The 12,794-nt window shown below is 46.1% G+C and overlaps 1 protein-coding gene across 1 annotated transcript in view; it reads right to left on the bottom strand.

The window, feature by feature from the left end:
• pcnx2 (pecanex 2) overlaps nt 1-12,132 on the bottom strand; it is a 29,748-nt gene extending 17,616 nt beyond the window's left edge. Inside the window, exons 1-14 of the mRNA XM_030442311.1 lie at nt 11,980-12,132; nt 9,591-9,793; nt 7,571-7,688; nt 7,427-7,466; nt 5,529-6,055; nt 5,241-5,435; nt 3,867-4,343; nt 3,588-3,765; nt 2,841-2,991; nt 2,601-2,743; nt 2,240-2,318; nt 1,883-2,018; nt 369-511; nt 109-262 (exon numbers count right to left, since the gene is read on the bottom strand). Of these exons, the coding sequence (XP_030298171.1) occupies nt 109-262; nt 369-511; nt 1,883-2,018; nt 2,240-2,318; nt 2,601-2,743; nt 2,841-2,991; nt 3,588-3,765; nt 3,867-4,343; nt 5,241-5,435; nt 5,529-6,055; nt 7,427-7,466; nt 7,571-7,688; nt 9,591-9,793; nt 11,980-12,132 (2,697 nt within the window). The remainder of the gene's footprint in view (nt 1-108; nt 263-368; nt 512-1,882; nt 2,019-2,239; nt 2,319-2,600; nt 2,744-2,840; nt 2,992-3,587; nt 3,766-3,866; nt 4,344-5,240; nt 5,436-5,528; nt 6,056-7,426; nt 7,467-7,570; nt 7,689-9,590; nt 9,794-11,979) is intronic.
• Between the last annotated feature and the right edge of the window lie 662 nt (nt 12,133-12,794).

Here is a 12,794-nt window from a genome sequence, read left to right as displayed (position 1 = left end):
TACTTTGAAACTACATTAGGTCATCGTGATACTTAACCTCACCTCGCGCATCAGGTCAAGGTGGTTTTGAGAGTGAAATGGTTCACAGAAGGTACTTTTTTTTTTTACCTTCAGTAAGGAATACTGGCAGCTGGCGATGACGAGGCAGAACTGGAAGACCCAGAAGTCTTTGAAGCAGCCGTGGTTCAGAAGCACAAAACCCAGGAAGGAAACCAGGAAGGCCATGAAGACTGCGACTAGATTCTCCAGAACCTCCTGGTTTCTATACGAAGACATGAACAGGTTAGATTCAGTAGCTTTTAATCGCTTCCAGGAGACTAATAATGATAATAACCAAAAGTTTGCAGGCAGGTTTTTCTGTGTCTTACCGATCCAAAAGGGCCAGCAGGGTGAGCCGGTCATATAAAATGTTGATCCACTTCCCGGGATAAAGTTTGAGTTTGTAATAAATCTTCCTGGTCGGTTTCTCCTGAGTGGAAGTCTCTGACGACTCGTCCAAAGAGTCCTCCTCCTGACACACACACACACATTGACACAAACACACACACACACACACACACATAGGCACAAACACAAATCGTTACTACCGATGTGAATTCAGCTGCACAGGAAACAAAAAAAAGAGTCTGTAGGATAATTCAGCCAGGATCACTGCAAGCACACAGTCACAAGATCCAAACACAAAGTGGTGCATTAATGATTCAGCAGCGAGTGTGTTTTGTTTCAGCTTCTAGGACCGATCCAGGCAGCTTATGTCACCTCGCTGGTCTGCATCCAGCAGCGATGTACACTAATTCAGGACTGATCATTTGCTTCAAACAACAGTGACTCACATTTTTTTGTCATAAAGTTCGACGGAAAGAAAACACTAATCCGTTTTACCAGGTGGTTGATTATCATTGTTGTCTATTTCTCCAGACTCATTGACGCAAAACTTCGCAAATCAACACAGTCATCTTAAAGAGTGCAAATTGAAATGTACTGTACTGACAATGTTGATGGTTATGTATTAATCATGCTCTTATGTATTTCTTTCCTTCAGTGTTTTTTAGGTCTCAAGGTCTCAAAGTTAAAAAGGCCAAAGTCAGCACCCACAGGAGCTCCCCTCTCCCACAGCAAACACCGCTCCTGAAACGCCTCATCAGTAGCCCCGCCTTTAATTTCCTAACTTTGTAACATCACACTGCGTCCCAGCCTAGCAACTATTTTGGCATGTAAGAATTCATTTAGCACAGCCGCTCGGATGTTGTTAGCGGTGCTTGCTCAGGCGTGTGTGAGCTGACCAATCAGAGGAGACTGGGTATTCAGGAGGGGGGCACCTTAAAGAGACAGGAGCTGAAACAGAGCATTTTAGAAGGACGGGGTTTGGGTTAATATGAAAAAACTGATGTGTTTTTAAGCATTAAAGCTTGTAGACCTATTCTAGTAGTAACCCAAAATAAAAAAAATGAAAATTAGCATATTTCATTTAATCAATCCATGTTTTAATCTAATTTTAGTTAAAGGTACCCCGTGGTGTGCCAAGGAAACACATTAAGTTTATCTGTGAGGTCTTCCAAACACATTGAAAGCATTTCCATCCCGCTAAACTGACTTTTTGAAGAATCTGAAACCTGCATTGTTTACATCCTCGTTCGCTTGCTAACAGTCTTCTTGTTGGCACATTGCATGGTCTCTTGGCACGTCTACCCTCACCAGCTGTCGATCAGTGAAAGCCATCGGGAGGACGGGGTATCATATCACCTGCATGAATGCATGTGCAAAAAAATCACAGGGTACCTTTAAATAACCGCTTGACAACCATTTAGAAGAACTCTGTCTCAATACTTCAGTGCATAAGTAAAGCAGAACTAGAAGGAAAAGGTGAAAGGCAGACGGACACCTGGAAGATCTCAGGGTGAGTCCTCCGTGGCCGGAGCCTGTGCGCCGGGATGATGCGTCGCTGGAAAGGGCAGTCAGCGTGACCGCCCGCCAGGCCGTCCTGACACTCTGAGTTTGAAGACGTTGACAGCAGGTCACTGAGGATACAGACACACATAATACAGGTTAGGGGAGGTTAATATGTGGGATAAACGTGATTACACAGGCAGTGGCGGAGAAAGGCGATGAGGTAAAATGGAAGCAGGGGAAGAGAACATGCGGGGAGGCAAAGCAGAACAAAATGGGAGAAAGGATAACTTGTCACAGGTGAAGGAAGAGATGATGAAGAGGGAGGGAATTAAAGATTTGACAGCCGTACCACATGTTGCCGGTGATGAGCTCGGCTCCGAGCGGCAGGTTGAGAGCTCTCTCTGCATACAGCTTACGAGGCCTGTCTCCTAGTGAGGCAAACAGACAGTTTCTGTGCAATAACTGACATCCGGCTGATGAGTAGTCAAAGCTATTCTGATGGATTTCTTTGAGCCTTTTAGACAGACTGGGCTAAAACTGAACAGCTTAACATCTTGGAGCCGATCCAGAAAAATGTCATTTAATCTAGCAGCTTTTTGAGCTGTTTCGACTGCTGGCAGACGCTTCCGCACATTCTGTTTCTGTTTGTACAAAAGATCAAAACATTATCAGACCGTCCCAGCCCAAATACATTCCTAAAACTTGCTTACTGTGTACAGTATGGAAGGTGTAGGCGTCTTCTTTGTTGGTGGCCTCTGGTCTGCAGATGACCTGCAGCATGGAGCTCTCAGACTGAGAGGTTTGAGAGGGAAGCGAGTCGTAGTCTGGATCCTTCTCTCTGTCCGTCTGTGGACTGCAGGCAGGAAACACAAACCATCAGGATGCTAGGTGCTCGGATCTAAAAGTGTGTATATTTTTATTGCAGCATGTGAGTGCTGAGGCATGTGTACCTGTCAGGGGAGACTATTGGGATTTGTGTGGGTGGTAGAGCCTGCAGTGTGTCAGTAGGCAGACTGGTGGGCGGTTTTGGTCTCTCTGGTTTTTTGTCTGTGTTGGTCTCTGTTATCGTCTCATCTTGTCTGGAAGTCGCACTCAGATTTTCTGCACAAAGATCAAACGGACGTGCGCTTTGGTTAGATTAACAGAAAACAGAAGTGCGTTCTTATAAAATCGATGTGAAGCCACAATTTGTTAGTCTTTGGCACACCCAAAAGGGAAATATTTCACTCAGGAGTTGGTGGAGACCCAACATAGAGCAAAAAGTGGGGCATAAATTGGACTTTTGAGAAGAAGAAGGAGAAGAAGAAGAAGAAGAAGAAGAAGAAGAAGAAGAAGAAACTCTCATAAACTTCCAGCTTTGAACTTCATTTTAAAATACAAAATGTGAAATTATCGGTTAATATAAAAAGTGAAATTATTGGCTGTCGACATCAGCTATGAGAAGCAGGTAATTATAAGTATCAGCTGAAAAAAAATCCTTATTGTGCATCTTCAATCATAATATATCTAGACTGGTGTAGTATTGCTGCGGAGCATTATACTGGATGGGACCAGGCACCCGGAGCAACTCTAGGAATTTATTGCAGCTCATAAACCAGTGCTGACATTGCACTCGTGTATGCACTTTGGTATAAAGATCTGCTTTAGCTCTGACCCTATAAAACTTGCAGATAAAGGACCCTCTTGCTGAGATTCACCTTCCTCTGCAGCTCCCACGTCCTCTCTGCATTCTGGCCTCTCGTCGTCCTGTGTGCTGGCGCCGGCCGCTCTGGTACTGAGGGACCCCAACAAGGAAACAAACTCCAAGAAGTTGGACTCGTTGGGAATCTGGCCCTCCTTCGCTTCCAGATCTGACTTGGACGTGGTCATGGTGGTCTGATGAAGAGACACATCTTTGTATGTATGCATGAACAGATGGATGGAGATAACTAGAGTAAACATACAGAAATAGAAACAGCGCTGGACTGCCAACGTACTGTGTTATGAGAGCGGTCTGAAAGCAGCACGGCATCTTTCCCGCTGTCCATGCTCAGCCCGCGGATGTGAGTCCTTCCCCCGGGCCCGTAGCGGCCAAAAGCTGGTGGCAGGCGAAGGAAACCTTGTGAATCCACATTAGCATCCAGAGGATCCGTGTCATCGGGATGGGAGTGGACGTCGATACCTGATGAGCTGTTATCATTAGTCAGCTGCGGGCTCGGTGTGCTGTCATTAGTCAGCTGCACACCGGCGTGTTTCAGGTCCGGATCCGGACAGTCCAGTGTCGTGAATTCAGAGCTGATCGTCTCTCTGCACAGGTGAAACTCTTCACTTTGACTCGTTGTCTGTTTCAGCGTGGGGTCGTCCTCCGAGCCGGTCGTTTCTTCTCCCTCTTCCCCCTCCAGCTTCTCCTCCTCAGGGGAGTCGAAGGTGATGACGGGGATCTTGATGTGACACTCTCCCGCGTCCTTCTGAGCCTTGAGGGGCCCACAAAAACATGTCACTCACACACAAACACAACACACTGTAGTCGCAAAATATTAAGTACATAATATGACACTTCTGCTGCTGTCAATCAAAACAGAACAAGACATTCTGTCATGTGTTGTGACAGGAGGGCCAGGCGGAGTCAGGTGCAGAGCCGGACCTTCTGGAGGAATAAAACACCCTGAGTCACCTCGGGTTCTGCCCTGATTTGGGGCTATTTGCTGACAGAATGTGAGCTCAGAGATTACTTTTAACTTTTGGGAGTAAAAAGTGGGTTCGTCTTCACTACTGTGGATGGGAAAAGTACTTTACTTCATGGACGTAACGTTACAGAGAGGAGAGGGGAGAAAAAAGAAAGAGAACCAGAGTTCTGGTGAGTGCTGAGTTCCCTGAGGCTTGACCTGAATTCAAACACAAGAAGATCTGATGCAGACTAGCAGAGTAGGTTTGGCCTCCGTTGCAGCCATGTCAATAGGTGAATCCCTGATAGGTGTACATTTTATCACTCGCATCCTCGGTTTAATGATGTAAAACACCCATAATAGAGAATAAAGATCATTTTTCAAGCCTATTAAACCCCACTGACCTGCTGAAGGCTTTTCAAACTAAAGCCGTGCTGCCAGAAACTGTTAAAAACCCACAGAAATGTTTGACTAATTGTAGTGGAGGTCCAGAAGTTTCCAATGATATACGTAGAATCTAAAAAGAAGACATCTGGAACGTTTACATTAAGATGGGACGGTTCAGACATAAAAACGCTCAATTTATAAATCAGTTAGATCCAATAAAGAGCTGAAACAGGTTGATACAGGACAAATATGTGATGACGCCAGGTGGTAGACAATGATTTTAACAGTTCTAAACGGAAGTCCAAATATGTTTCTTACCTGTGCATTCTCCAGGAGGCTCTGCTTGACGCTCTCCTCCAGCTGAGCCGCGGTCTGAGGGTCGCAGCTCATGGTGATGATGATCTTGACTGTGTCGCTATCGTCCAGGCGTGCCGACACGGGCCCGGGGACGGAGTTGTCTACCAGAACCACCTCGATCTCGTCGGAGCAGTACGTCTCCTCCACTGGCTCAACCTGAGAGGCAGCACAAGAGACAGACAGAGTTCTATCCACGATGGACAAAATGAGCACAGTGATTATTCCTGTTTCTATATCAGTGAGTCCTACCTGTGCATGAGGATCTGGGACGTCGATGAAATCCTCCTGGTGCTCCTGAGGGGTCTCCAGTGAGTTATTATTGGCGTCCGGCGTCTCTTTTTGCTCCTCACTCTCCTCCTCGCTCTCATCTTCACTTCCCTTCGACGGCGGCAGACCCTCATCAGCTGTTTCCCTGTCTTCATCCTCCTTATCCTCACAGTCTTTCTCCTCCTCTATTCTGTCCCGCTCTGAGTCTTTCTCTGTTGTCCGTTCCTGCTCCGATTGCTCTCTGTCGGTCCCCATTACAGAGCTCTGAGCGTCCGCTCCTTCTTTCACAGCAGCAGTTTCAATTGTTTCAGCGTCCATTTTCCCCGTCCCGCTGGCAGATCCAGGCCGCGTCTCTTCTCTTTCGGCTCGGGATGGGGGCCTCTGCTGGGCCTGCAGCAGGGGGGCAGCCTGGTCTGGATTGGGGCTGGAGAGGTCATCTGGAGAAGGCTCTGGGCTTGGTTGCAGGCCTTCGTCCACAGGCCTCTCATCTGCAGCACTCTCACCCTGTCCTGGAAGGAAACAAAATCCAATGTGTTGATTTAAAATGTAAAATTTAGTGCTCCGATACTAAAATTCATGCCTTGGAAATGTTATTGTTTCCTTTTTAGCGGCAGAGTTTATATCCCTTTTTTTCAGCGTGCTGACTTTGTTCTGACTAATCACCATTAGGTCACACATTTACTGGAAGCAGTCAGCTGGTCTTGTTGGCTGGCTGCTAGTCCTGCACTTGTCTGGGCTTATTTACAACAACGATGTGTTTGCAGAAAAGGAAGTTGTCAGTCGACATTGTCCAAGGAGCCATCGAGTGCATTAGGGGAAGAGGAACACATTCGGCTTCCAGCTCAGACCGATTCTGACAATAAACTGCACAGAACTCTTCTTCCCCCAAATCACGAACAAGGCCTCAGTAACTACAGATTTAATGACGATGGCCTGTGCTTAAACACTGTGCTGACAGTCTTTTACATCCTGTTTTCTATCACCTAGTCAAACTGTAATGTTTAGCATGCCACAGAATCACATAGGAAGTCACAATCCTCGACTGAAACTGCATCGTGTACAATTCATTTCTTTCACCTCGGTGCAAGGCTGAAGGAAATGTTACAGAGAATATCAGCCGTCAAACTGACTTAACAAATGTCAATAAAAGATGAAACTTTTGAAGGACGGCAGCAACACGTAATCCAATGTTTGACATACAAATCTTGGTTTTTCTCCCACAGTCGATGATCAGACAAATATCTTTTCTGCATTTCTGTTTTTATATCTGAATCAGTGGTGAAGCTAAACTCACTCACCTCATCTCTGTTGACAACATCAACGCTCACATATCGCAAGGAAACCACTGTATCGAGCTTAAGACTAATAATAACCTACATTTAGAGAGGATTCTCTCTCTCAATCTGATCCCTGAAGCTTGAAATTAGAATTCATTTCTCATCTTTGTTAGTTATATAACAGCTCTCTTTCCTATTTTCTTTACATACACCTTTATAACAGATCCCTGGGCTTTATATCTGGTAACCTTGGCATTCCTTTAGGGGTCATTTTAACTGATGACAGTGATTATGAACGTGTATTTCCTGGGTATCGTTATCGAGCAAATCTCATCCTGTTGCAACCCTTAACAGAGCTAGTCATTTGGTGAATTTAGATGTCTATTTTAAGTCTGACTGTTAGTTAGATCAAAGTCTGTCTTTGTGAAAATGGAAACAAATTAGATGACTCACGATGTTTTCCTACTCATCCGCTATCAGTGACACCTCGTGCTCTGTGCGGAAGCATCTGCGTTTGTTATTTCTCTGCTCATTTATTCACATCTTTCCTTTATTAGTTACCCATCTGCCTCTCAGTCAAACCCAGAGAAAGATAAGAATCACCTTCCACTGTCTTCGCCGCCTCCTCCGACTTCGAGCAGTCCTGCGTGGAAGAGAATTCAGAGACACGTGATTAAAATCAGGACATAATGTAGGTCGACGCTTTCACGTTGGCAGGTGTCCAGCTTTTTTTTTATTTGGACTCACCACCCCAATCAGTCCCGGGTCGGTTTCAGTCTGTTTCACTGTCACCTGGATCACCGGACTGGGGCGCTTCCGTGCCAGCATCATCATGGCAACACTGTCGGGAACTGTACTGCTTTTCCTATTGGACAAAGAGACAAGAGAGGAGAAATTTAATGATAAGGAGACAGGGAGGCAGAGGGGGAGAGAGAGCGATGGGGAGATTATGGAAGCCCATACATCGCTTCGAATCACAATCACTTTCAGAGGAAATCATCCGACATTCATGCCCAGCCTCACATGTTTTGACACTAAAATACGCTGATTTACAGAGATGAGGAAGCGCTAAAAATAACTGTTTCTGGACTTGCTGTTTCATCTCCCCGCAAGCACTTCAAAGATTAGCAAGAAATTACAAGAGAAAACATGATACCGGGAACAGGAAGTGATGCATTTTCTCTGTCTCCGTGCAGACAAACGGTATCAGAGTGGAGTGCACTGATCTCCCTTCATTAGCTGAACTGGCAGTGCAGTCATGAGCTTTTGGAATGAACTGGGAAGAGTCTGTATCCCTCTGTGAGACACTTGATCAAGAAACTAATCGGATCTCAGAGAAACAGAAGACCGAGGAAAAGTAAACGCATAGCGAGAGAGAAGGAGGAGGCTAAAAATGGTCATAAAAAGCAGATGTCAAGCATGATATGATACTCAGTTGTACTTAGTACGGCTAGCAAAAGGAGGTCTCAGGCCTGAATGTGCAGTTTCATGTTGATAATTGAGTTGTATCGTGAGGGATTTAGCCCTCTGGCCTAGATTGCGTAATAACTAACCTGGCAGGGGAGCAGCTTGAGCTACAAGGAGCAAAACTCCCTGTTTGTTGAATGTAAGGTAAAGGTTCATTTATTTGCCATATTTACAATGTACAATGGCGGTGTTGAGCACTTAGAAAGAGGAGGTGTGACTGCCAATCCACACTGGCTAGGGGTCTATTTGTTAGGAAGTCCAACATCCACTTGCTGAGTGTTGTAATCAGGCCCAGAGTATTACGTTTTCCATCAGTTTCATGGGCGAGATTGCATGATGTAGCTGATATTATTCTCAATGTTTGGGAGGACTGAGTAGAGGGCAGTGGATATGTCGTTCTCCGTGGATCTGCTGGTTCTGAACGCATACTGACGAGAGAACAGGCTGGCATACTATGGGTATCACAGCTATCACTTTTTTAAAAATTAATAGATTACTCCCCCCGATTTTAACCAATGTGGGAAATTGGTCTGTCCATAGATGTGTCAGCGCCTCGTGCTTATTGAGTGTCGAAATCAATGAAATTCCATTCCATGTTTTCCCTGCGACCGCGAACCCAGGCAGATGGACACATAGCACGCACACGTATACGCACTCGCATGCCGCTATCTTAACTGGGCATAGACGCCTGAATGCCAGGCAACTGAGTTAAGGTGAGTATACCAGGTAAGATGGTGAATGAGACTAATACAGAGGGAGAAAGTGAAAGGGATGAAATCAAGAGGTAAAGAAATAACAAGGGAAGTAAACAAAAGGGGATGAGGGGGAATCAAGATATGGAGAAACTCCAGCTGTAAGATATATCTATTTTTTATTATCGTCTTTGAATCTTTTATCCGTCACTGCAGTGCAACCATTACAGGAGCTGATACAACTGGGCACCTGATAACTGTGTGAGGTTATGAAATGTAGTAAATCAAAGACCGGGCAGCAACATTCCCTGACTAATCGCACCGACCAAATGCGGACATCTCGACAGCGTCCTCCCAATTGGCAAACACTCTCCATAAAACGCATTTCCCACCTCAACCGTTAAATCTAATCTCTAGCCGTCATCTGCAAGACGTATGTGCGCTATCTGGGATTATATATGGCGCTGTGTATTTCTCTGCATGGCCTCCAGTACACTCACAAAGCTGAGACCTCATCTGTAGTCTTGGGCAGGAACTTTTTAGCTACTGCACATTAATCCAAATGGACTGTAGTTTCAGGATTATAAGTGTGTCCGTGGGGGGTTCACCTGATGCTGGCTGGCAGGCAGGAGTCTGAGGCATTACTTTTCTTCTCCGGAGCCTTGCTGAGGTCAGAGAGGCTGCTGCGGACCACCGCCTCACCCTCGTCGAACATCAGGTGCAGCCGATAGTTGGCCAGCTTGATGAGGATGAAGAAGACGGTGATGGAGGTGCAGTAGATGCTCAAAGCCATGGTGGTAGGGGGCAGGGCCTGTGGAGAGGAGAAGCAGAGCGTCACAGTATATTCATTTGTCATCCGAGTTTGATTCAGTGCATCATTCTGTAGCAGCCAGAAGAAGCGCCAGCTATCCTCTATAATCTTATTGCATTTAGATTAAGTTCTGCAAATTTTAAATCTTATTTTGGTCACACAGCCGGCACTGTTCCCCGAGTGAATTACAGGCTCATTGAACCATGAGGTCTAATTTTATTAACAGGTGGAATCATGAAGTTTATTGATCCTCAGGGGAGGAACGGGGCCCACAGCAAAGAACAGGAAGATTAATGACAAAGCATCTGCATCATGCAGATACATGAGTCATACTGGTCTGGAGAGAGTTCTTGAACATTCATTAAAAAGTCTGCAGGTACACAGTCGCGGTATAAATCTCGAGCCAAGTGTCATTGTTGCTTTAACTCGATTGTTCACCAACTGTCTGTCATCGTTTAGCTTGCGCTGTGTGTTGTGTGCGACCTTCAGACGAAAATGCTAATAAACCTGAAATTCGAAACATCTCTCCCCGAAAGCTGGTGTTGTTTTTGCAGGGGGAGCGGTGGGTGTTTCCAAACAGACTGTGAAAAACTGTCCGCAACTACATTTTAATATAGCGTCAGTGGCAAAACTCTCTCGAACTTCTGAGCTGTCACTCTCACGACAGAATTCTTTACCCGACCAAACTCTCACTCCCGGAGGGTTAATGTAGGGGTTACCTGATCACACAGTGGACGAACAGTTAGCCCCTGGTCTGTGGAGCAATCACATAACCATAATCTGCTGTATATAAAGTCTAATCTGGATTAAACTGGTTGGTGTACTGTGATCATGAAAGCTTGTACTGTAGACTGTCTGTGTTAAAGAATACAGCATACAGCAGGATGGTGGCATGAAGACAGGGAAGAATTACAGGTCAAACACCTTGACCTTAGCTATGATGAAGTGTCCATGAAGTCTTGTACTTCCTGAACAGCCATTACTTAAAGGAAAGGCTCACAAAAATGAAGACTGAGTCATAATCTACTCAATGGGCGAAGTTTTGCTTAGTCCACAAATTTCTACATCAGAACAGCACTGCAGCATTCCAGTGAACAACTGAAGCAGATGGGGACTTGTTTTAAAACGTAAGAAAACAACCCATAAATGTCTCTATTCAGCATGCCAGGCAGAAATCAAGTCTCTGGGAGGGCCTGAGAGCCGAAATTGATTTGATAAATACAATATTTACCCCCTGAACACACGGTAGTAGCTCTCGTACCCACGCTTGACTTGGTGCACGCTAGCGCTAATAGCTTGAGGGTTGAGATCACGTCTTTTCGAGTCAATTTGGGATCCTTAGCCTCCGGAGACTTGAATTACACCGAACAAGCCGTACGGAGCAATCTTATTTCATTTGTATTGTTTTTTCACCGTTTTAAAACAAGTCTCCATCCACTTCAGTGGTTTAGGAGAACTCTGCAACGCTGTTTTGCTGCGCAGCTCCAGAAATGTCTCACGGGCTACGAAACTTCACTCGACCTCCCATCGTCACGTAGACAGTGATTGAATTCTCATTTTCTGGGTGAACCTATCCTTTAAGCGCTGGCTGCTCAGGAAGCAGGAGACTCCGTGGACACTCCATCACAGCCGAGGTCAAGGTGTTTGACCTATAGCAGCAACTCTCTATTTATTCGCACCACCACCCTGCTGATGAACGACTGTACCTGAGACATAAAGGTTTCTCTTCCTCCACTTTTACTCATTTTCAAGTGAAAAGAGGCTGTAACGTCCCATGTTTAAATCCCCTGTTTGGGATGTAAACGCAGCCTTTTGTTGCACCCATCTCATCTCAGAGGCCATGACATGGGGCTGTGTGTGAACCACAGTTTCACGCCTCCTGACTCAGGAGCAGCCATGCGTTCCGTCACCGCATGCGAGGAAAAAAAAAAAAAATACTGCGACAGTGCTGTTTTCTCTCTTCCAGCCGGAGGATTTCTCTCTCAGCAGCAAACCCCAGACAATGAAGGATGTTGCAGAGCCACGGCGTGTTTTTTTTTTTTTTTTTTTTTATCCGAGAGAGGATAAAAGGGCGCATGACACAAAAGCGTTTCATCCTGTAGGTGCCGTGAACACCTCACACCCCCTCCGCGGCCTTGAACGTCATGTTCCCTCACAATAAAAATTAAATAAAAATAAAAACTCACCAGATGGAGAGACAGGGGCAACATCAGGAGGAATATCCACAGATAGAGGTGGCACGAGTTGTTGAATTTGTTCTGGTCCGGGTCGTGGTACCAGCCCCCGGTCAGAGATGCCCAGACTCCCTGACGCAGGGTCTGCACGACCTGGGAGCCCATCTCTCCTCCGCTCTCCTCCTCCTCTCCGCTCAGGTTGGACGGATGGTGCTGCTGCTGCTGCTGCTGCGGCTAGGCTACAATGAAATGATCTCCTCTAATGCATGCTACCGTCGCTACGCCTCCATGTTGGGGCGATACAGCACGTCTCCTGAGCCCTCCCTCTCATGCCTCATCGGTCGTCCTCGGTGTCGTCCTCTCGGCTGCCTGTTCCCGTCCCAATGTCGAGTCGTCCATCGCTGCTTCTGCTGCTGATGCTGCTGCTGCTTCATCTGCTGCCGCCGCGGTCCTCATCTTGTCCTGTTCGTCTCTCTCCTTCTCCCTCTCCTCCTCTCTAGCTGCCTGTACAGATGCGCAGCTCTGATCGCCTCCCCTCCTCCTCCTCCTCCATCCTCTCTGGCTCCCCTCCCTCTCCATCCTCTCTGCCTCCCCTCCCTCTCCTATTATGTGACTCCCACCTTCAGTGTTTTGCAGGCAGAATCAGTCCTGAGCCACATTGTGCATAGTATGTAGCCTTTGTGTCGACTGTGCAGTTTAGATCATGTGCTCATTTGCTTCAATGGATACAGTCTCTCCACATGATTTCGACAGACATTGTGTTATATTAGCTACATTGCTGTGTTTTTGTTGTAAATGCATTATTATTATTTGCAGTGGCTTCTATA

Source organism: Sparus aurata, chromosome 15 (genome assembly GCF_900880675.1).
Source record: "Sparus aurata chromosome 15, fSpaAur1.1, whole genome shotgun sequence".
Taxonomy (NCBI): Eukaryota; Metazoa; Chordata; class Actinopteri; order Spariformes; family Sparidae; genus Sparus; species Sparus aurata.
This window is presented reverse-complemented; position numbering and strand designations above follow the sequence as displayed.